Source organism: Schistocerca cancellata, chromosome 3 (genome assembly GCF_023864275.1).
Source record: "Schistocerca cancellata isolate TAMUIC-IGC-003103 chromosome 3, iqSchCanc2.1, whole genome shotgun sequence".
Lineage (NCBI taxonomy): Eukaryota > Metazoa > Arthropoda > Insecta > Orthoptera > Acrididae > Schistocerca > Schistocerca cancellata.
The window spans coordinates 856467727-856492415 of record NC_064628.1 but is presented as its reverse complement, the minus strand read 5'-3'; the positions used below and the strand labels follow the sequence as shown (position 1 = coordinate 856492415).

The 24689-nt window shown below is 43.4% G+C and overlaps 1 protein-coding gene across 1 annotated transcript in view; it reads right to left on the bottom strand.

Moving 5' to 3' along the window:
* The window catches only part of LOC126176611 (solute carrier family 22 member 5-like), a 96392-nt gene that overhangs the window by 63317 nt on the left and 8386 nt on the right, over positions 1–24689 (bottom strand). Inside the window, exon 3 of the mRNA XM_049923771.1 lies at positions 542–758. Coding sequence (XP_049779728.1) covers positions 542–758 — 217 coding nt within the window. The remainder of the gene's footprint in view (positions 1–541; positions 759–24689) is intronic.

Here is a 24689-nt window from a genome sequence, read left to right as displayed (position 1 = left end):
CTCATTCATCTTGCTGACCAGATGGTAGAGTTTTGTCAGGACTGGCTCTCCCAAGGACGTCAGTAGTTCTAATAGAATGTTGTCTACTCCCGGGGCCTTGTTTCGACTCAGGTCTTTCAGTGCTCTGTCAAACTCTTCACGCAGTATCGTATATCCCATTTCATCTTCATCTACATTCTCTTCCATTTTCATAATATTGTCCTCAAGTACATCACCCTTGTATAGACCCTCTATATACTCCTTCCACCTTTCTGCTTTCCCTTCTTTGCTTAGAACTGGGTTTCCATCTGAGCTCTTTATATTCATACAAGTGGCTCTATTTTCTCCAAAGGTCTCTTTAATTTTCCTGTAGGCAGTGTCTATCTTACCCCTAGTGAGATAAGCCTCTACATCCTTACATTTGTCCTCTAGCCATCCCTGCTTAGCCATTTTGCACTTCCTGTCGATCTCATTTTTGAGACATTTGTATTCCTTTTTGCCTGCTTCATTTACTGCATTTTTATATTTTCTCCTTTCATAAATTCTATATTTCTTCCGTTACCAAGGGATTTCTACTAGTCCTCGTCGTCCTGCAGTCGAGAAGGCGAAGCGCATCTGGTCTGGTAATTGTCTGTCCGAGTCCGAGATCCCAAGTGAGCCTTTTTCCTTCGCTTCAATTGGTCGAGGGTTGCGAGCAATGCTAGCCAAAGCGTCCGTCTTAAAGCAACCCTTACTGCGAGGACCGAGCTTGGCCCAGCACCTGGCGCAAGAACGGTAAACTGGCTGCAAGAGCGGTCTCACCATAAACAGTAGACTTCAGGCACAGGAATTACTAAATAATAGACATTTTGCTTAATAGATCATATTCCCTCCAAACCGGTGGCGACCTGCGCAACATATACCTTCTTGTAGTTCCAAAGACGGATTTTGAATATGTATTTCAAATGAATTTGTGTAAGTTGATAAACCCGGCATCGCCTGTGTTTCCGTTTTACCAGTTTTCTGTTAGAAACGGAAACAAATGGTGAACTGTGTTTGCAGTGTAATGTCGAAAAACTTTCATTTCCATGTATTTGTGAAAACACTTGAAAGTATGATACAGCCGTACAAAGAAATACGCATAATGTATAAATGTGTACGTACAGCTGCTTCGCATGTGTACAATACGATTTTGTAAGCGTCTCTATGGCAACGTCACTTCATAGCTCTATACCAAGATATTGTTTCCCCTACAACCGTTTGCGCTTCGTATTTAAAAGCTGTCAAAAGCGTGACTCGACTCGATTGTAGGAGTATCTTAGTTGTAAAGAATAAATGTACACTACTGGCCATTACAATTGCTACTCCAAGAAGAAATGCAGATGATAAACGGATATTCACTAGACAAATATATTGTGCTAGAACTGACATGTGATTACATTTTCACACAGTTTGGGAGCATAGATCCTGAGAAATCAGTACCCAGAACAACCACCTCTGGCCGTAACAACGGCCTTGGTATGCCTGGGCACTGAGACAAACAGAGCTTGGATGGCGTGTACAGGTACAGCTGTTCATGCACCTACAACACGATACCACAGTTCATCATAAGTAGTGACTGGCGTATTGTGACGAGACAATTGCTCGGCCACCATCGACCAGACGTTTTCAATTGGTGAGAGAACTAGAGAATGTGCTGGGCAGGGAAGCAGTCGAACATTTTCTGTATCCAGAAAGGCATGTACAGGACCTGTAACATGCGGTCGTGCATTATCCTGCTGAAATATTGGGTCTCGCTGGGTTCAAATGAAGGGTAGAACCACGGGCCGTAACACATCTGAAATGTTACGTCCACTGTTGAAAGTGCCGTCAATGAGAACAAGAGGCGACCGAGACGTGTAACCAGTGGCACCCCATACCATCACGCCGGGTGGTACGCCAGTCTGCCGATGACGAATACACGCATCCAATGTGCGTTCACTGTGATATCGCCGAACACGGATGCGACCATCATGATGCTGTAAACAGAACCTGGATTCATCCGAAAAAATGACGTTTTGCCTTTCGTGCACCCAGGTTCGTCGTTGAGTACACCATCACAGGCGCTCCTGTCTGTGGTGCAGCGTCAAGGGTAACCGCAGCCATGGCCTCCGAGCTGATAGTCCATGCGGCTGCAAACGTCGTCGAGCTGTTCGTGCAGATGGTTGTTGTCTTGCAAACGTCCCCATCTGTTGACTCAGGGACCGAGACGTGGCTGCACGATCCATTATAGCCATGCGGATAAGATGCCTGTCATCTCAACTGCTAGTGATACGAGGCCGTTGGGATCAAGCACAGCTCCTGCACCCACCGATTCCATATTCTGATAACAGTCACTGGATCTCGACCAACTCGAGCAGCCATGTCGCGATACGATAAACCGCAATCGCGATAGGCTACAATCCGATCTTTATGAAAGTCGGAAACTTGACGGTACGCATTTCTCCACCTTACACGAGGCATCACAACAACGTTTCATCAGGCAACTCCGGTCAACTGCTGTTTATGTATGAGAAATCGGTTGGAAACTTTCCTCATGTCAGCACGTTGTATGTGTCGCCACCGGTGCCAATCTTGTGTCAATGCTCTGAAAAGCTAATCATTTGCATATCACACCTTCTTCTTCCTGTCGATTAAATTTCGCGTCTATAGCACGTCATCTTAGTAGTGTACCAATTTTAATGGTCAGTAGTGTATTAATACTCCGTGAATGATGCGACATTTTCACACATCTCATTGTTTATGAAGTCATAACTCTTGAACTGCAGTAGGTAGGTGGCTGCTATTGCGAGAGCAACTGTTGCCTGACAATAACGGATATGTGTATCAAGTATGGTTGATATTGGTCCTGTGATTCAGGAAGAGACATTGAACATACGTACGGAGACACACCCACACACATGCCCACATATACCCATTTTTGTAATACACTGAGGTGACAAAAGTTGTCGGACAGCGATATGCAGATGGTAGTAGCATCGCATACACAAGGCACGGTATAAAAGGGCGATGGGCTGGTGGAGCTGTCATCTGCACTCACGTGATTCATGTGCAAAGGTCTGCAGTGAGGTTACGGACGCACGGCGTGAACGTGGGGTGGAAGTTGGAGCTGGAAGCATGGTAGACGCAGTTTCGGAAATCGTTTGGAAATTCCATATTCCGAGATCCACAGTGTTAAGGATGTGTCAGAATACCTAATTCCAGGCATTATTTCTCACCACGTAAAACGCAGTTCCGATGGCATTCTCTTAACGAACTAGAGTAGTGGCGTCTGAGTACGGTTTTCAGTGTTAACAGACCAATAGCTCCGCACGAAATAACTACGGAAGTCAATGTGGACGTACGACGAATGTATCCGTTAGCACAGTGCGGCGAAATTTGCCGTTAAAGGTCTTTGGCAGCAGACGACCGACGCGAGTACCTGTGCTAACAGCGCGACATCGCCTGGAGCGCCTCTCCTGGGCTCGTGACCATATCGGTGGAACCCAAGACAACTGGACTATCGTAGTCTGATCAGATGAATCCCGATTTCAGCTAGTAGGAGGTGATGGTAGACCCCACGAAATCAAGGACCCAGGTTGCCAGCAAGGCGTTCTGGAAGCTGACAATGGCTCCATAGTGGTATGGGCTGTGTCTGGGTCCTCTTGTCCAACTGAACCGATCAATGACTGAAAATGCTTACGTTCGGCTACTTGTAGACTGTCTGCAGCAATTCATGAACTACATGTTGCCAAATAATGGTACACCATATCATAGGCTCACAATCGCAAAGATTAACACAGTGGACTCGCTTTCGGGAGGATGACGGTTCATACCCGCGTCTGGCAATCCTGATTCAGGTTTCCCGTGATTTCCCTAAATCGCGCCGGCCGATGTGGCCGCGCGCTTCTAGGCGCTTCAGTCTGGGACCGCGTGACCGCTACGGTCGCAGGTTCGAATCCTGCCTCGGGCATGGAAGTGTGTCATATCCTTAGGTTAGTTAGGTTTAAGTAGTTCTAAGTTCTAGGGGACTGATGACCACAGATGTTAAGTCCCGTAGTGCTCAGAGTCATTTAGAAACTAAATCGCTTCAGGCAAATGCCGCGATGGTTTCTTTGGAACGGCATGGCCGATGTCCTTCGCCACCCTTCCCTAATGTGTCTGTAATGACCCCGTTGTCGATGCGACGTTTACCAGTAATCTTATCCTCCGAGGCCAAAATCGTTCGCGATTGGTTTCAAGAACATTCTGGACGATGCGAGCTAATGATTTGGCCACCCATATCGCCCCACGTGAATCCCATCGATCATTTATGGGACATAGTCGAGAGGTCAGTTCGTGCACGAAATCCTGCAGCGGGAGAGATTTTCGCAGTTTTCAAAGGCAATGGAAACAGCGCGGGTCAATACTTTTGCAAAGGTCTTCCAACAGCGAGTAGCTGAGTGTGTGCCACGTCGAGATGCTGCACTACGCCGGGCAAGAGGATATCCGACGCGATATTAGGAGGTTTTCAGTGACTTTTGTCACCACAGTGTATACTGAACAGTCTTTACTGATACGCCCTTAAACCCGCTGGGCAAAACAGGTAATAGGGTTGTGGACAGGGCCAAGGGTTGGGGTCAGTTTCTGCTTCTAATTGTCATTTATTGTCATTTAGCAACTCTTTCACGGCTGAAGGCCTCCAACAATAAATCTTAACAAGATAAAAATCCAATTAAGATAGCAATAAAATAATTTAAAAAACAACATACGCAAAGTGCTATACAAATGGATGAGGGCAACAATTAATTTCCAAAATTTTAGAATATATTACCATAGACCTTTAAAGGCAGAAGGCCAACAAGAAACCTTAAAAAATGAAAAATTCAATTAAGATAGCAATAAAATACAAATGCCCGTGGGCCACAATTAAATTTCAAAATTTCAGAATATATTACCATAGACCTTTAAAGGCAGAAGTCCAGCATTTTTAACAACAAGAGATCTTAAAAATCAACAAGATAGAAAATCCGATTAACGTAGCAATAAAATAATTCAAAGAATCAGCATATGCAAGGTGCAATACCAGTGGCTGAGGGCCACAATCAAACTTCAAAATTTCAAAATATATTACCATAATCTTCAAAGGCAGAAGGCCGCAGTGTTTAAGCTTGAAAGGTACATTTAAAATTAATTTTGCAAAATTTTAAGAAACAAACAATAACCATAAGCCCAAAATTTAAAATAGCTGACAAGAGATAATTAAAACCTGGTGGCACTCAGAAGCCCTCCAGGGAGGTCTGTCTGCCCTCGTTCACATAGGTGAGGCAGGTGGTGAGCCCACCTATACTTGATCCGTCGGAACCCAGCTAGGGTGCAGCCACGGACCGACCGACACAACTTGCTTCCCGTCTATCAGTACATGAGAACCCCAACCGGCAATGTTACAAACGTGAAGTATGTATTAGCTGTCAAAATTGCACACCATGTTGAACAGCGACAATAGGGAGGAAAGAACGCTGCCGGAAATTACGTTAGTGGCCAAAGCAGGTAACCGGAACCCTAACGGCCACTAGGCAGAAAATTCCGTTGGAACACTTGAATTTGAAACACAGTAATAGCTAACTCGCTCAAAAGAACACTGCCTGAATTTACGTCAGTGCCCAGGGCTGGTAACCAGAACACTAACGGCCACAAAACAGAAAATTCCATGGTGCACTCATATCGTAGTCGACCAAAATAGTTCATTGCTCCAGATGGTGGCTAAATCTCAGCAGTAGAACCACTCAGTGCTACTCACCGGAAAAACTCAGCGAACCACTAAAGCGAACCACCACAACATGAGCAGACGTTGCTTAGGTAGTTGAGACCACTACTCTACTTTGACGTCCTAGGTCGATGAACCACGAAGCTCGTAGCGATCGCACAGCTCCACACACGCTCCAACACTGCACAGGGGCTGCCAGCGGCCCCAGCCGACTGCAACACGCGGAGAACTTCCCTCGTTCGCAACAATCGACCGACTCCCTCGAGACCCCCTTGCCGGAAACTGTATGCACCAAACCAAAGATGGTACATGGCGCAAATATCGATACACATTACTGCTGCCACACGTAGAGGGAAGAAGAACTACGATGTAACCGCGACAAGAGGGGGAAATCAAACACAGATAGACAGCGAACTTCACGAAAACGCATAGTTGGGAGAGATCGGGGCTCATTTACCTTACGGGTACAGAAACGACAGTTGTAACAGTTTCTTTCCTCGATATCTAGGTAAATACGCGTTTGCAGACCCATATACGCCGATGAAAAATGCTCAGCTGCAAATTATCTACTGATCCCGTCGTTTTTCAATCCACTTTGCATCATGAAGTGTTATATTTCTCAAAATCTGAGGATGCTGAACGAAAATATATTACAGTCTTCGTCTGTACACAAATGACTTGTCTTACAGTAGACGAATTGGTCGGCCGTGTCTGGTTACGTTACTCGGTTTACAGTGGTATCCTCGATTTGCTTTTTACTGCGTTCGTTGTTTCTCGTAACATTTTTTAAGTTGTTGCAGTGAAGTAGGAAATTCACAGCAGATTACACAATACGAAGACATTATTTGTGATGATAAGCTCACCGGACAAGATACTGGTCACCCTGCAGAAATCATTACAAACATAATCGAATACCGTATAATTCCGCCCTTGGACTTGATAACCGCCTTTATTCGGTTGGGATACGTGTCCACAAGTTTGTGCAGGTCCGTCACAGCCGACTTAAGTCACTCGCCGTGGATCTGAGGACGCAGTTTCAATAAACTGCAGAGATGCTCTACCACTGTTCCAACCTATCCCACACATATACTGTGGCATTCAAGTCGGATGATGTTGCACGTCAGTCGAGAAGTAATATAGTGAGTAGTGGGGACGGTGTTCATAAAACCAGTCACATATTCCTCAAATCCTTTGAACTTTTTTCTGTTGTAAATACGTAACATTTGTACTGTCGTCTTTGTGTGGCTGTGTGACCGACTCCAAATATACATTGTATGCAATTCCCGTTGCTATGTTCTCTCGCTAACAGGTGGACATTTATTATCTGACTGCAGCGATTCCTGTCGGACTGAAAAGCGGTTTTGATTCACAAGCCGTGATCCGCGTCTCCGGTCCCTCCAGTCCAGATATTTTTTCGGTCACAGTTCTTATGTCGTGTTTCATCGCCACATATGCTAAACTTCTCCCTCTAGTCACGTCAACAGTTCGCAGCGGAACACGAGTGCCCTTTTCTGCCACTCGGTAACGTCCTTACTTTCATTCACATTTATGTCCAATGTCCGCTAGAAACATAAATGTCCCACTGGATGTTATTTCACTGAGCTCACGCTGAGGTAGTTAGCGCACAGTTCAGCGCATGACTCGATCGCTGCGCCATCTGTAAAGAGTTAAGGATCCTACTGCGCGTGCGCACAGGGGTGACAACTTTTTTAACCAGTGAGCTTATCACACCTACGTGAGCCGATGACACGACTACCAAAAACTTTTGTGGGTTTTGTTATTGTTCTGAGTTGTGTATGGGCTTATCGATCTCTGTATAGTCCAGTTTCGGAGGTGGTTAACACCACTGTTTGGAGGCAGCTTGAATCTAGCACTGCAAGGTATTGGAATTCCGTTATGAGGAGTACAGGCGTAACATACAAACATAATATACTCTTTGCGTGACATTCACACCTGTGGCTAATTCCATGATTAATAAATCCGCTCCATTTGCTCTTGATGAATCCTTTATTTCGATGAAATAATTGACACGACCCAGCTTTCAGGATACAAATTCCATCTTCAGGTTGTAACGTCACAACAGGTTTCGTTACATTGTTAAAATGAGTGTTATGTTGCTATCAGCTGATAGACAGTATCAGCGTAAATTCAGTTACTTTACATAATTAATGAACAGTGAAATAATCTCAGCCCCAAATTACATGCATGTAGAAACAATTATAGATCAAAGTCTTTTATTCTCATTACAATATGCACGTCCTGTGTCCCTATTTACATTTTCCCACCTCTCCTTAAAGTACGTGGTCAGGTGTGAATGTTTTGAGTGTGGTAGCAGACAAACCAGAGATACAGTGGGTCTTAGAATCTTCCACCAACTTTAACACAGTCAGTGGAAGGCAAAGAGCAGGAACAGAATGGTTAGACCAGAGGTGCAAAGTCTTAAAAAAAACGTTTTCTTACCAGAGGTTGGTCATGGGCCTCCCCCACCACCTCGCGCTGCTCGGGAGAAAGAGCCACGCAACGGTTACGAGGAGTTTTTTGGGAGACAGCAAGCGACCAGACGTTCCTTCAGAACGCTGCGTCGAAATCAGGACAAAGGTATTTGAATGTTTAAATATGTTTAATGTTAACAATTTATTTATCAGAGGCTTTTTCGCGATTGATTAATTAAGAACCATTTATTGATTTTTGTTCAATTTATCCGATATAAGAATAATCTTTTCCGTTCGAGATTTCCGTTACGAACCGCCACGTGGTGCATAGTTTCAAACTGCAACCGCCGAGAAAGCTAATAGAGGGAGTTGCAGCCAGTTTTTGCGATTGCTGATCATTTATGCTAGCGTGTGTCGATGTTTAACAACTTATTGAAAATTTTGTGAGGAGTGTAGCTTTTCTAAGATGAATCGTTTCGTATTCAAGCACTTCGCGCTGTAGATACCAGCCACGAGTCCTGCTCGGTGCCGGCCACTGTACATAGAAAATCTGCATAGAGAAATAGTTACGATATTTGCATTTCAGTGATAACTTAGTGCACGTGCATGTATCAGCATAGTAGTAGTGACCACGTGCTCTCCAAGATTTTCCTTCCTCCCACAGGACGATGCAAATCAAAGGCAACACGACTTGTAATTGAAAGGAGAAATAATCTATGTGCATAGTTAAATAATCTTTGTCCATAGTTAAATGAAAATTCAAAGCAGAATTAGTGAAATGTGTATTCAGAAGATCGTTAAGAAGTAACTTCGTAAATTTGTCTAATGTTGGTTAAAATAAAATGAACTTTCTTTTTCGAAGTAATTTCCGTTCTAGGCTTGCTCATTTAAACCATACCTAAGAAAAGAGAATCATATCAGTGACGCCACCGCTTTACCAAAATTATTGGCACAAGACTAGATTCGTGCAGGATGTAGTTTTCTCTGACCATCCCAAAAATTACCATTGCGTTACCCGTTGCGACTTCAAATTCAATCGATAAGATTGTATTCTGAACTATGATGGGCCTAAACATAAATTCTAAAGAGGGCAGAATGGTCAGGGAAGGTTACGCTGCCGAGAGAGAAAAAGTGTGCATAAGATCCTTCCCCACAGCAGGCTTATATAAAAATGAATAAAAGTAATCCCTGCTGATAAAATTAAGCAAACTCCCTTCTCAGCCTGACACAGACAGGGAGAATTAACGACACTTACGATCTAAATAGCAGTCGTTGGGAGCTTGCAAGGCGCTACAAAAAAGGAACAAGGAAAACTAAGAGGCAACCTTCATCAAGTTAATTAATATTAAAGGAACCCATACAAATATGCAAATCAAGTTACACCTTGACTGCATACGAGAAAGTCGCAGTAGTCATGTAACAAAATCAGGAAATATCAAGTAGCATGCGAGAACCCGCGCAGGTGAGGCGTGAGAAAGTTCTCTCAGTCAACCAGTACCACACTGGGTAAACGGACCCTAACTGAAACATGATATGAATGGAACAGGAAATAATAACACAGTGCCAGAATAACGTAATCTATGAACCAACAGTGAACAACAACATATGTGGTATGGGCTTAAGAAATGAACGTGAAGGCAATAGAAGCCATAGAATACCAATTTGTGAACCTCAAAAATAGGTTACCACCATAAGTGCCCAGTCCGGCGCATACCGTGGAAGCCCAGCAGGACCGGCCATCAGGCAATTCGACTCCTGGGAGAGTGGCCGCCAACGGAACTAATGGCAGTGGTAGGAGGGAAGACTGAAGATCGTGGAGGTTGCGTGGGATTTCAGCTGTATCGCGTCGGATACTGTTTTCAAAACTTGGTTCCAGTTTTCTTTTAATAGGTTGTACGTAATATATTGTTCCTCAGCTTAGAACCACATAAAAGAGTTGTCCAGTACAACTGGAGCAGATATGTTCGTCAAGAAAAATAACAAAGTATAAGTACACTCATGCTCATAAATTAAGGATAATACTGATACATGGTGAAACAACGCTCTGGTGGGCGGTTTGCGGGATTAAATCACCTCGGGGTATGACCATACAGTGCATTTGACCTGCGGTAGTCGCACGGTGACGCTGGCAGCACTCCACATACGCAGAGGTGTGCTGGTGCATGCCAGAGTACGGTGCAGCGAGTAAGTGTGCAGACGTTTTCAGACGTGCTAATGGTGACTATGTGCACAAAACGGCTCAAAGAATACATATTGATGACGTTATAAGGGTTAGAATACTAGGGCGACTGGAGGCTGGTCAAACACAGCAGGTCGTAACACGGGCCCTCTGTGTGCCACAAAGTGTGATCTCGAGATTATGGCAACTATTCCAACAGACAGGAAACGTGTCCGGGGGCTTCAGTATGGGACGTCCACAGTGTACAACACCACAAGAAGATCGATATCTCACCATCAGTGCCCGCAGACGGCCACGGAGTACTGCACGTGGCCTTGCTCGGGACCTTACCGCAGCCTCTGGAACAGTTGTCTCCAGACACACAGTCTACAGAAGACTGAACAGACATGGTTTATTCTCCTGGAGACCTGCAAGGTGCATTCCACTGACCCCTGGTCACAGGAGAGCCCATAAAGCCTAGTGTCAAGAACACAGTACATGGTCATTGGGACAATGGTCCCAAGTTATGTTCACGGACGAGTCCAGGTATAGTCTGAACAGTGATTATCGCCGGGTTTTCATCTTACATGAACCAGGAACCAGATACCAACCCCTTAATGTCCTTGAAACGGACCTGTATGGAGGTCGTGGTTTGATGGTGTGGGGTGGAATTATGGACTGATGCACATACACCCTTGCATTTCTTTGACAGAGGAACTGTAACAGGTCAGGTGTATCGGGCGTCATTTTGCACCAGTATGTCTACCTTTTCAGGCGTGCAGTGGGTCTCACCTTCCCCCTGATGGATGATAATGCACAGCCCCACCGAGCTGCCATCGTGGAGGAGTACTCTGAAACAGAAGATATCAGGCGAACGGAGTGGCCAGCCTGTTCTCCAGACCTGAACCCCATCGAGCACGTCTGAGATGCTCTCAGTCGACGTATCGCTGCACGTCTTCAAACGCCTACGACACTTCAGGAGCTCCGACAGGCACTGGTGTAAGAATGGGGGCTGTACCCCAGCAGCTGCTCGACCACCTGATCCAGAGTATGCTAACCCGTTGTGCGGCCTGTGTACATGTGCATGCTGATCATATCCCATACTGATGTCGGGGTATATGCGCAAGAAACAGTGGCGTTTTGTAGCACATGTGTTTCGGGACGGGTTTTCTCAACTTATCACCAATACCGTGGACTTACAGATCTGTGTCGGTGTGTTCGCTAAGTGCCTATGCTATCAATGCCAGTTTTGTGTAGTGTCACGTTGTGTGGCACCACATTCTGCAATTATCCTTAATTTATGAGCATGAGTATACTTTACAACGTACTTTATCTGCAACACACGAAAGCCAGGGGGATAAAACAAGTCCTTATGCAATATGCATAAGCCTTATTATGACGCAAAAGCTAGTTCTATTGTAAAAACCGCAACGTAATTTGCTTCCAGCGCTGTTATGTGTTATACATTGATTAAGAAAGTCTCTGGCATTCCAAAATAATTTACCAAAATTTGAATCCAAGTCAGATCATTCTGAAGTCTTGCTAGTACGGGCAACTGTACCACATTCTGCAGTGGAAGTTTCCAGGAAGTTGAGAATTTAATTTTTCAGAATATTTAGGAGTCTGATAATCGGAATCAGAAAACATGACAAAACTACGAGTGAACCATGCCAGTAATGTGAATCTAGTGCCAGGAATGTTTGTATGATTACAGTCCATAACTTCATGACTTAGAGTGAACCTAAACTTGTAATGACTGTACAGCTAGATTATGTTCAATATTTCTTCTATACTGCTGAGAAGCTCTAGCCCCAAATTCTGGGTTCGAGCCCTAGTCTGGCACGTCCTTTTGATCTGAAGGGAGGTTTCAATATACACTGTCTGTTCAATGATATCCGGACGCACCCACGTAACGCAAATTGATTTCTAGATACCACAAGAGCTGGACTCGCCATGAAGAACTGAGGTGGATGGTTCAAATGGCTCTGAGCCATATGGGAACATCTGAGGTCATCAGTCCCCTAGAACTTAGAACTACTTAAACCAACTAACCTCAAGACATCACACACATCCATTCCTGAGGAACGATTCGAACCTGCGCGCGGTTCCAGACTGAAGCGCCTAGAACCGTTCGGCCACACCGCCCGGCTGAACTGAGGTGGAGAGTACAGTCCAGTTGACAGAGAAACAGCAGACCTAACAGCAGAATCCATCAATCAGGAGAGCTCAGTGACTTCGAACATAAACTAGCCATTGGATGCCACCGGAGTGAGGAACCCATCAGGGACATTTCAACTTACATAAAGTTGCTCCAGACGGCTGACATTAATGCGATTCTGAATTGGAGACCTGAAGCAACAACTACAGCTAAACCAAATCGAGTTAGACCTCATATACTGACGAAGAGGGACTGCCAAGCATTGCTGATGGTGGCTGTAAAACAACGCATAAAGTGAGCAGAAGGGATCACTCGTGACTTCCAAACAGCTACCAACAGGCCGGGTAATGCTATGATTATGCAAGGTGTTACAAAACAGAGGTGTTACAAAACAGATTTTTGTACTTCCAAAGGAAGGAAATGTAGTAGGTGAATACGTAATGGGGGTAGGGAATGAAAGAGGATACCGCCTGGTAGAATTTTGCACAGAGCATAACTTAATCATAGCTAACACTTGGGTCAAGGATCGTAAAAGAAGGCTGCATACAGGGAAGAAGCTTGGAGACACTGACAGGTTTCAGATAGATTATATAATGGTCAGACAGAGATGTAGGAACCAGGATTTAAATTGTAAGACATTTCCAGGGGCAGATGTGGACTCTGACCACAATCTATTGGTTATGAACTGTAGATTAAAACTAAAGAAACTGAAAAAAACGTGGGAATTTAAGGAGATGGGACCTGGATAAACTGGTTATACCAGAGGCTGTACAGAGTTTGAGGGAGAGCATAAGGGAACAACCGACAAGAATGGGGGGAAAAATACAGTATAAGAAGACTGGGAATATTTGAGAGATGAAATAGTGAAGATAGCAGAGGATCAAGTAGGTAAAAATATGAGGGCTAATAGAAATCCTTGGGTAACAGAAGAGATACTGAATTTAATTGATGAAAGGAGAATATAGAAAAATGCAGTAAATGAAGCAGGCAAAAAGGAATACAAACGTCTCAAAAATGAGATCGACAGGAAGTGCAAAATAGCTAAGCAGGGTTGGCTAGAGGACAAATGTCAGGATGTGGAGGCGTATTTCGCTAGGGGTAAGATACACTCCTGGAAATTGAAATAAGAACACCGTGAATTCATTGTCCCAGGAAGGGGAAACTTTATTGACACATTCCTGGGGTCAGATACATCACATGATCACACTGACAGAACCACAGGCACATAGACACAGGCAACAGAGCATGCACAACGTCGCCACTAGTACAGTGTATATCCACCTTTCGCAGCAATGCAGGCTGCTATTCTCCCATGGAGACGATCGTAGAGATGCTGGATGTAGTCCTGTGGAACGGCTTGCCATGCCATTTCCACCTGGCGCCTCAGTTGGACCAGCGTTCGTGCTGGACGTGCAGACCGCGTGAGACGACGCTTCATCCAGTCCCAAACATGCTCAATGGGGGACAGATCCGGAGATCTTGCTTGCCAGGGTAGTTGACTTACACCTTCTAGAGCACGTTGGGTGGCACGGGATACATGCGGACGTGCATTGTCCTGTTGGAACAGCAAGTTCCCTTGCCGGTCTAGGAATGGTAGAACGATGGGTTCGATGACGGTTTGGATGTACCGTGCACTATTCAGTGTCCCCTCGACGATCACCAGTGGTGTACGGCCAGTGTAGGAGATCGCTCCCCACACCATGATGCCGGGTGTTGGCCCTGTGTGCCTCGGTCGTATGCAGTCCTGATTGTGGCGCTCACCTGCACGGCGCCAAACACGCATACGACCATCATTGGCACCAAGGCAGAAGCGACTCTCATCGCTGAAGACGACACGTCTCCATTCGTCCCTCCATTCACGCCTGTCGCGACACCACTGGAGGCGGGCTGCACGATGTTGGGGCGTGAGCGGAAGACGGCCTAACGGTGTGCGGGACCGTAGCCCAGCTTCATGGAGACGGTTGCGAATGGTCCTCGCCGATACCCCAGGAGCAACAGTGTCCCTAATTTGCTGGGAAGTGGCGGTGCGGTCCCCTACGGCACTGCGTAGGATCCTACGGTCTTGGCGTGCATCCGTGCGTCGCTGCGGTCTGGTCCCAGGTCGACGGGCACGTGCACCTTCCGCCGACCACTGGCGACAACATCGATGTACTGTGGAGACATCACGCCCCACGTGTTGAACAATTCGGCGGTACGTCCACCCGGCCTCCCGCATGCCCACTATACACCCTCGCTCATAGTCCGTCAACTGCACATACGGTTCACGTCCACGCTGTCGCGGCATGCTACCAGTGTTAAAGACTGCGATGGAGCTCCGTATGCCACGGAAAACTGGCTGACACTGACGGCGGCGGTGCACAAATGCTGCGCAGCTAGTGCCATTCGACGGCCAACACCGCGGTTCCTGGTGTGTCCGCTGTGCCGTGCGTGTGATCATTGCTTGTACAGCCCTCTCGCAGTGTCCGGAGCAAGTATGGTGGGTCTGACACACCGGTGTCAATGTGTTCTTTTTTCCAATTTCCAGGAGTGTAGATACTGACTACAGGAAAATTAAAGAGACCTTTGGAGAAAAGAGAACCACTTGCACGAAGATCAAGAGCTCAGATGGAAACCCAGTTCCAAGCAAACAAGGGAAAGCAGAAAAGTGGAAGGAGTATATAGATGGTCTATACAAGAGCGATGTTCTTGAGGACAGTATTATGGAAATGGAAGAGAATGTAGATGAGGATGAAATGGGAGATATGATACTGCGTGAAGAGTTTGACAGAGCACTGAAAGACCTGAGTCGAAAGAAGGCCCCGGGAGTAGACAGCATCCCATTACAACTACTGATAGCCTTGGAAGAGCCAGCCCTGACAAAACTCTACCATCTGGTGAGTAAGATGAATGAGACAGGAGAAATACCCTCAGACTTCAAGAAGAATATAATAATTCCAATCCCAAAGAAAGCAGGTGTTGACAGATATGAAAATTACCGAACTACCAGTTTAATAAGGCACAGCAGCAAAATACTAACACGAATTCTTTACAGAAGAATGGAAAAACTGGTAGAAGCTGACCTTGGGGAAGATCGGTTTGTATTCTGTAGAGATGTTGGAACATGAGGCAATACTGACCCCACGACTTATCTTAGAAGAAAGATTAAGGAAAGGCAAACCTACATTTCTAGCATTTGTAGACTTAGAGAAAGCTTTTGACAATGTTAACTGGAATACTCTCTTTCAAATTCTGAACGTGGCAGGGGTAAAATACAGGGAGCGAAAGGCTATTTACAATTTGTACAGGAACCAGATGGCAGTTATAAGAGTCGAGGGGCAGGAAATAGAAGCAGTGGTTGGGAAGGTAGTAAGACAGGGTTGTAGCCTATCCCCGAAGTTATTCAAACTGCGTTTTGAGCAAACACTAAAAGAAACAAAATAAAAATTCGGAGTAGGAATTAAAATCTATAGAGAAGAAATAATAACTTTGAGGTTCACCGATGACATTGTAATTCTGTCAGAGACAGCAAAGGGTTTGGAAGAGCCGTTGAACGGAATGGACAGTGTCTTCAAAGGAGGATATAAGATGAGCATCAACAGAAGCAAAACGAGAATAATGGAATGTAGCCGAATTGATGCTGAGGGAATTAGATTAGTAAAAGAGACACTTAAAGTAGTAAAGGAGTTTTGCTATTTGGGGAGCAAAGTAACTGATGATGGTCGAAGTAGAGAGGATATAAAATGTAGACTGGCAATGGCAAGGAAAGCGTTTCTGAAGAATAGAAATTTGTTAACATCGAGTATAGATTTAATTGTCAGGAAGTTGTTTCTGAAAGTATTTGTATGGAGTGTAGCCATGTATGGAAGTGAAACGTGGACGATAAATAGTTCAGACATGAAGAGAATAGTAGCTTCAGAAATGTGGTTCTACAGAAGAATGCTGAAGATTAGATGAGTATATCACGTAACTAATGAATAGGTATTGAATAGAATTCGAGAGAAGAGGAATTTGTGGCGCAACTTGACTAGAAGAAGGTATCGGTTGGTAGGGCATATTCTTAGGCATCAAGGCATCACCAATTTAGTATTGGAGGGCAGCGTGGAGGGTAAAAATCGTAGGGAGAGACCAAGAGATGAATACACTAAGCAGATTCAGAAGGATGTAGGTTGTAGTAGGTACTGGGAGATGAAGAAGCTTGCACAGGATAGAGTAGCATGGAGAGCTGCATCGAACCAGTATCTGAACTGAAGACCACAACAACAACAATGCATTCTGAGGATTGGACCACCCGATACGTAAACATGGTTTATAGACAATAACATTCCTGATATTGACTGGGCTCTCCTGGAGCCCTAGCTGAACCCAATAGAACACCTTTGGGATGACTTAGAAGGTCAGTGTTCACAGCACAGTTCAGGCTGCGACAAAGACTTTCAGTGGAATACCCCGATATTAATGTCCAGGAATATTGAAACCACTCTCGTATTTTCGTCAACTGTAGGTAACGTATTTTAATCTGCCTTTATTATTTTCTTGTAATAAAATGAGATATTTAAGTTTAATAGTATTTAAATACAATGTAGTCTGTAAGAGTAGTAACTAAAGGAATGAATGAATGAAATGTCGTAATTTGTTGCAGTCTATATAGGCTACTACGCGACATTATTAGCTCACTTCTTTTTCTCGCATACGTAACTTTTTGTTCGCTCTTGTTGCTAATATATGGTTATTTATTTGATTTCAGGCATTTTAATTGAGATTTGAGTAAAAGTTTTATACATCCGTGCTGTGTAAAGATAATATTGAAAATACAACAAAATTTATTTTAAACAGTGTAAGTTCTTTAGCAAAAGATATCCCTTTACCAAGTCGGCAATAATTTCATCTTGCGAAATGATTACTTCACAATGTTGAATCTATGGGGAGAGAGAAATATTAATTAACTGAATGATTGCCTATCGATGTCGCGGGGTCCAAACGATACATATCGAACATGCGATCGTAAATCCATCGTGCGACTCTTGTGATGGGCGTTATGATCAATTATTTGTGATCGTCATTTTTATCTGTTTTCCGTCGTTCCCGTAGTTGCTCTAAATTACATACCTCCATGAATTATTTTAGAGTTACTAGGGAATCCTAGAAGATCTATGTCGTTTGTGAGTGGAATGTCTCGTGTTCTTGACGTTTCTTCGGCGGAGTCTCTCACATGGAAAAATCTAATTCCATGTTTATCTAGCGAAGAAAATTGTCGTCTTTTTGTAGCAAATATGGAGTACCACCGGAAGAGAAAAGAAGGGACTAAGTAGACTGTGGTGGTTCGAAGTGTGCAAAACCTCGTAAGCACAGTTTCGATGCTGAAATACCGTTTACAGTTTCACTGCGGACAGTGCGGAAAACGAAGGAGTATCAGGAAGAATACTTGGTTCGACTCTTCCAAATTACCCATCCAGACCACCATAATGGGCTTTCACATGATTACAACACCGACGATGAGTGAGTAATCTCCTTTGCAATTACAAGTATTTTTGTAACGCTCTTCTTTTGTCGTTGCTGTAGCGACCACCGCAAACATACCCATAACGCCCGCCATTAGAGACGCATGATCGATTTAAGACCGCAAGTCCGATATGTATCGTTTGGACCCAGCGACTTCCATATTAATTCATTCTTGGAAATTACGATCATTAATGACAATTCATTCAGAAGTTACTTTCAACTAAATGGGCCGAAAAGTTTAAAAAATGATTGTAATCAGAATTTTTTGTGTGAACATTTCGATACGAACCACAAAGATATTAATAGCGACAGCCGTATGTTTACTTTAAAGTTCAGTACGAGGCAGATAATAAAATCTCTGGTAATATTTTACGTTAGCTAGCAATAACTTTTTTTGACAACTAATTAAATCATATTTCTGGTCCTTGTATGTTAGAAAAGACTAGGAAGTTTAAGATCATAAAATTGTTTAACTGAACGTAATGCAGGCCATCTTAAATAATCGACGCAGTCCGTTGTATGGCGTGTGAATAAACGGTGCACTGATTGCTTATCACACGCACTCCATATTAAGAATATTAAAACAATATACAATTGAGCCGTGTGCGGCTCGTGTTCTTGCCGTTTATTACTTGACATCTTGCCTTTGCGGTACTGCCGTCCCGTTTCTTGTTCGATTTACTGGTGTCACTAAGTTGCTGGCTTGCCTGCTCGTGAGTGGCAGCAGCAGCGCTTATCGATAAGAGCACTGTCTTTCTATCTTTGGAGCGACTGCTAGTATTTCTGGGTCATCGTGTATAGGGAGTTGAGTTGGGACGGAGCAGCGAGGATGTCCCGCGGCGCAAGGGCAGGCTGGTACAGGTGGCGGCGTGCATGCACTGTCGGATCGTGAGATGCTAGCTGCGTGCGGTTCTAGGCGCTGCGGTCCGAAACCGCGGGACTGCTACGGTCACAGTTTCGAATCCTGCCTCGGGCATGGATGTGTGTGATGTCCTTAGGTTAGTTAGATTTCAGTAGTTCTAAGTTCTAGGGGACTGATGACCTAAGATGTCAAGTCCGATAGTGCTCAGAGCCATTTGAACCATTTGATTTTGCTAGCTGCGAGAGCGACAATTTTCATTGGACACTGTACCTGGACGCTGAAGTTGAGTGATCAGTTAACCTGTAATGAAACCTCAACTATTGTGACATCTCTTCGTTCATTTTTTTGTTGTTGCTCCCTGGGCTATTTGGGCTAGCAGCAATGTACGATGTGTTGGAGTCAGCGAAATCTTGCAGCCGTCTTCTTATATTGTGATTAATTATTAGATTGACTGTCACTTGCCAGTGAAGTGCACCAGCGGCATTTTCTGCCCTGTGGCCATTAACGCCCCAGTTACCTGCTCTGATAGTGTGCATAGTTCTCCGGCAGTGTGCCTTTTCTCTTTGTGTTGATGCTGTCCAGCAGGCATGTAGTTCGACAGCCTTTTAAGTTGTTTGGTTCATAGTTTGTTCACTTGGCTGTTTTTAGACGTCAATTTCTGAAGTTATAATGCTGTTCATATCCTAGTCCTCAGCCGATATTTTCCATCGTTCTGCTGTTGGTCGGACGGAAGAGAATTGTTTAACTTGTTGGTTGGCCCTTGGGCCATCTCTAGTTTGGATGGCCATCCGATTATTTAACTTCAACTCTTGGCTGTCTCTCTCCTCTCATCTTACGTTTGAGCTACCTTCTCAGGCTGACACTTGGAACACTTCTGAGCACCACTTGTTCTGTTTGTTTAAGATTGTGATTTTCATTTTAGTTTGAAGTATTGTCCGAGGCCTTTGTCCATGTATTAATTCAGCTTTTTTTTTAAATTTTACGTAAAGGCCTTCAGCCATGTTAAATTAAAATGTTGAATATTGATTTTATTTTTTAAAAAAATTGTTTTTCTTGAAAATTTGTTCTATCTGATATTGTTTGTAATCCACGCCCTAAGCCGTTAGTCGTTCAAAGTGTTATGTTTGGCCTTCAGCCGAGGATTTACGTGAACCCCTTTTATAAGGCCTTCAGCTGTGTGTATTCTTCAAAGGATAAATTTTTTATAAGAAGGAATGGTTTTATTTTAAATTGTTTGTCTGACTTGTTTTTCAGGCCTTCAGCAGTTGTTTCAAATTTCTTTGTGGCCTTCAGGCGTGCAATAAGTTAATATTTCTTTAATTACGCTTTTGGCCATTCTGTTGTAACTTTAAAAAGAAACTTCTTGGTTAGAAAAAAATGTTTATTGATGTGTTTTAATTATAGTTGTCCTTCAGATGTGTAGTGTAGGCCTTCAGCCGCTAATTGTTTTCAATTGCATGTTTGTTTTAAATTTTTACCTTCTGTTTTTAATTGCTTTTGATTTCTAAGCCAGGCCTTGAGCCATTCTTGCTTTTGGTGTGGTGTTGGGCCTTCAGCCCAGAAAGCATCTCAAGTTTTCTTTAACTAGGCCTTCAGCCGTATTGTCTAATTTTGATCTTTTAAAACAATGTATATACAAGTGAATCTTAGAAAAATAAAGTTGTATGCTTGATTGTGCAACTCACATTAACTGTTTACAGCCCCATCCACAATCATAACCTTATCCTGTGCGCTCTCTGAGTACCTACCAACCAGGTTTCAATAACAATGAACTATGTTGCTTGGGGCCACGTTGTGTATCTTGCTAATGCCTAAAAATGATCAGAAATATTTACAAAATAGCACTGTCGTTACAAAGTAAAACAATAGCAGGATTTTTTTGGTCGCAGTGACGCATCCAGATCTCAGCACCCGGCGGCATACTACAAAAAGGACCACGAAAACCCCAAGAAATAAATTACAAGACTTACTGCGAAGTAGGACAAGTCAAGACAAGACAGACCGGTTTCAGTATGTCTCCGGATACTTTAAATCAGATAGCGTGTGAAACCCCATTGGGAGAGATGTGCACGTCGGCGACACTGCAGCGGTCATGAATGATAACGGCTCGTCAACGATTTCGATGTCACGCCACAACACGTGGCCACCGACATCAGCATGAAAAAGGGTGCTCGACGTTCCTTGAGAGATGCACCTCTATACATTGTCCACAAAAAAAGGGTTACAGATGAGGAAGTTCCATTTATTACACGCACATAGGAAGAGGCATCGATATTGCATATCGGTTGATACTTCTGCAAAAACGAGTAAGTCTGACATTACTTACGTTTTCAACTTACTCGCAATATTAAATCTCAAATCGCCTATCAGCAGGCCTTCGTATATACCCATCATCTTACCTGCAGAAGAGTAGTAATATAAGGCAGCACAGTACTGCAAAAAGCAAGGCGTGCTTCCAGCTGGGAAACATCTGAACACACAAGCAGGCGGACACCAATCCTATAGGTAAACCAATGCATGCCATGCAATTGATACAAGAGCGGTTTCTGATATCCGTCAATTCCGTCCCTGAAATATCAAAATCAGCATCTTATTTAATTACTAAATTTAAAATGTCACGCTTTTTTATTTTAAGTTATTTCACGTGATACACTTCCTTATTACCGTGTACACTAACATTTACAAATAAAATGCTACACTTAGTATAACAACAAACAAATGAATAATACTTAAGGTTACATAATATATACATTAAATTTATAGAGCAAAATATTATACGACCAAAATCAGAGTTCGATCAGATTAACGTATAATGAAGAAATCATATAAATTGCCTCGGAGAAATTTCACATTACCAACAAAGCACAAAAATAAAAACGGCTATAGAGAACATAAAGCAGCTGACAGGAACCTTGTGCGTGTTGTTATTATAATGCGATTACAGGCAAATTTCTACGCACTCATCTCACATGTCACAACATGAAACTGCGTGTTTTCAAAGTGATGAAAGTTGTGCTCTTATTATTCGAAGTAGTCAGTTGACATACTGAAATTGGTTCAGGGGGCTAGGAACATATGTTTTGCGACATATTTTCATACTTGTGGCTAAATTGTTTAGAGTGTGTCTACAAATCTAAACTAGCAGTATCCAGGGTGTTTTTTTTATTTTTTATTTTTTTTACCTGTGGCTACGATCTTTATGCGTGAGTTCCACGATGCGCTGTAGTTTGGAGGTAAGCGGCTCCCTACAGCTAACAGAGTTAAGTTAGCTGAAAGGAAACCAAGGATACAGAATAAGACAGAACCTGCTTCAGATTGAGCATACCCTTAGCCGTATGTGATTTTGTTAGGGTGCCATTTTGTGCTGCTGCAGATTTTAGTGTACTGTACAATCCTTGGTTTCCCCTTCAGCCAAATTAGCTAGTCAACAAAAGTATATTATTTATTTACGTATTTTGTGTATGATGTGTGTTGTGGCGTAGCAAGACAGCCACGCCACGGAAGTAGCCGAAAGGCACGCGTTTAGCAGGCAAGTTATAGGTCTGTAACAGGATACGTAATGAATGTTATCAAGAAAAGTACGTAGCTTCTGGAATACTTAACTTTATTCCATCCTTGGTACATCGCTATTGACGATATAAGTGAGACTCCATAGATACATGCAATGTTACTAATGGCGCCTTGCCAGGTCGTAGCCATGGACTTAGCTGAAGGCTATTCTAACTATCTGCTCGGCAAATGAGCAATGCTTCGTCCGTGTAGTCGCTAGCAAAGTCGTCCGTACAACTGGGGCGAGTGCTATCCCGTATCTCGAGACCTGCCTTGTGGTGGCGCTCGGTCTGCGATCACACAGTGGCGACACGCGGGTCCGACATGTACTAATGGACCGCGGCCGATTTAAAACTACCACCTAGCAAGTGTGGTGTCTGGCGGTGACACCACAATGTATGTACTAAAATGTTATTTTTTTCGTGTAAAGAAATATTAAATTATGGAATGTAAAAATAACTCAGCACTAATAGGGAATAAACACAGCAGTTCTAAGGTATGAAAGAATGATGATTCTTCAGTGTATGACGGACGTTACTTATGCAACATTCTTGTAATTTTGTTATGTGAAGTCTTAAGTATTCGTCTCCGAATAACTGCTGCAACTTACATCCTTGTGAATCTTCTTAAATCTTATTACTGTATTCTTCTCTTGGTCTCCCTCTACAAATTTTACCTCCCACACGTCCCTCCGATACTAAATTGGTGATCCCTTGATGTCTCATAATGTGTCCTGTCAGCTAATCTTTTCGTCTAATCAAGTTCGGTCATAAATTTTTTTCTCTCTATTTCGATTCAGCACTTCTTCATTGGCTACGTGATCTGATCATCTGTCCTTCATTATTCTTCTGTAACACCACCTTTCAAAACCTTCTGTTCTGATCTAAACTGTTTATTGTCCACGTTTCACTTCCATTCATAGCTGCATTCCACACAAATACTTCCAGAAAAGACTTCCTAACACTTGAACGCATATTCGATGTTAAAAATGTCTCTTCTTCAGAAAGCTTGCCGTTGACAGTCTAGATTTTTTAACCCCTACTTCTGCCATCATCCGTCATTTTTCTGCCATATAACGAAACCCATCTATAAGTGTCTCGTTTCCTAATCTAATTCCCTGAGTATCACCTGATTTAATTCGACTGTATTCCATAATCCTTACCATGCTTTTGTTGATATTAATCCTATATCCTTCTCGTCAATTCCGTTCAACTCCTCTCGCAAATCCTTTGCTGTCTCTAATAGAATTACAATATCATCGGCACACTTCAAAGTTGTTATTCCTACTCCCTGAAATTTAATTCCTACAGCAAATTTTTCTTTGGTTTACTTTACTGATTGCTCATTGTAGAGACTGAATAACATCAGCGATGGGCTACAGCCCTGCCTCACTTCCTTCTCAACCATTACTTCCTTTTCATGCACCTTGTTTCTTATAACTGCCGTCTGCCGGCCAGGGTGGCCAAGCGGTTCTAGGCGCTACAGTCAGGAACTGCGCGACTGCTACGGTCCCAGGTTCGAATCCTGCTTCGGGCATGGATGTGTGTGATGTCCTTAGGTTAGTTAGGTTTTAGTAGTTCTAAGTTCTAGGGGACTGATGACCTCTGATGTTAAGTCCCATAATGCTCAGAGCCATTTGAACTGCCGTCTAGTTTCTGTACAAATTGTAAACAGCCTTACACTTCCTGTATTTTACCCCTGCTACCTTCAGAAATTTAGAGCGAGTATTCCACCCAGCATCGTCAAAAGGTTTATTCAAATCTACAAATGCTGCAAATGTAGTTCACCTTTCGTTAAGCTGTCTTCTAAGTAGTACAGTTAATATTGCCTCGTGTATTCGTATAAGGGATAGAGAGAGAGATCGAAGGCTAACTAATGTTAAAGACACTCAGTGGAAAGTTACATGAAACTTAGTTTTATGAGGCTTTTAAAGTAGATTTATCTAGAAAACATTATTAAAAACTTTTGCTAAGCAACTGCATAAACGTCACAAAGTAAGTGACAAACGGATGTTAGTCATTCATTACTATTATTAATATAAAGGCGATGAATTTGCGAAACGACCAGTTATCGACGCCGTCAGTCCTCACTGAGAAGATAGTCAGTTTCGTCAAAAAATGTATCAAATCTTTGTTCCCAATGGTGAACTTCTAAAATCAAACTTAAGATCGCTCGGCTTAGGGTGAGGAATATATGGTGTTCCAGATATTAGCTAAATGCACCATCTTTAGTGCCTGCTTGACCAACACACCAGGCAGGCAGTGAAATGTAATATTTAATTACGTGCTTTGCATATAACGTTTGTACTAAAATGTTGTTTTCTTTGTTCG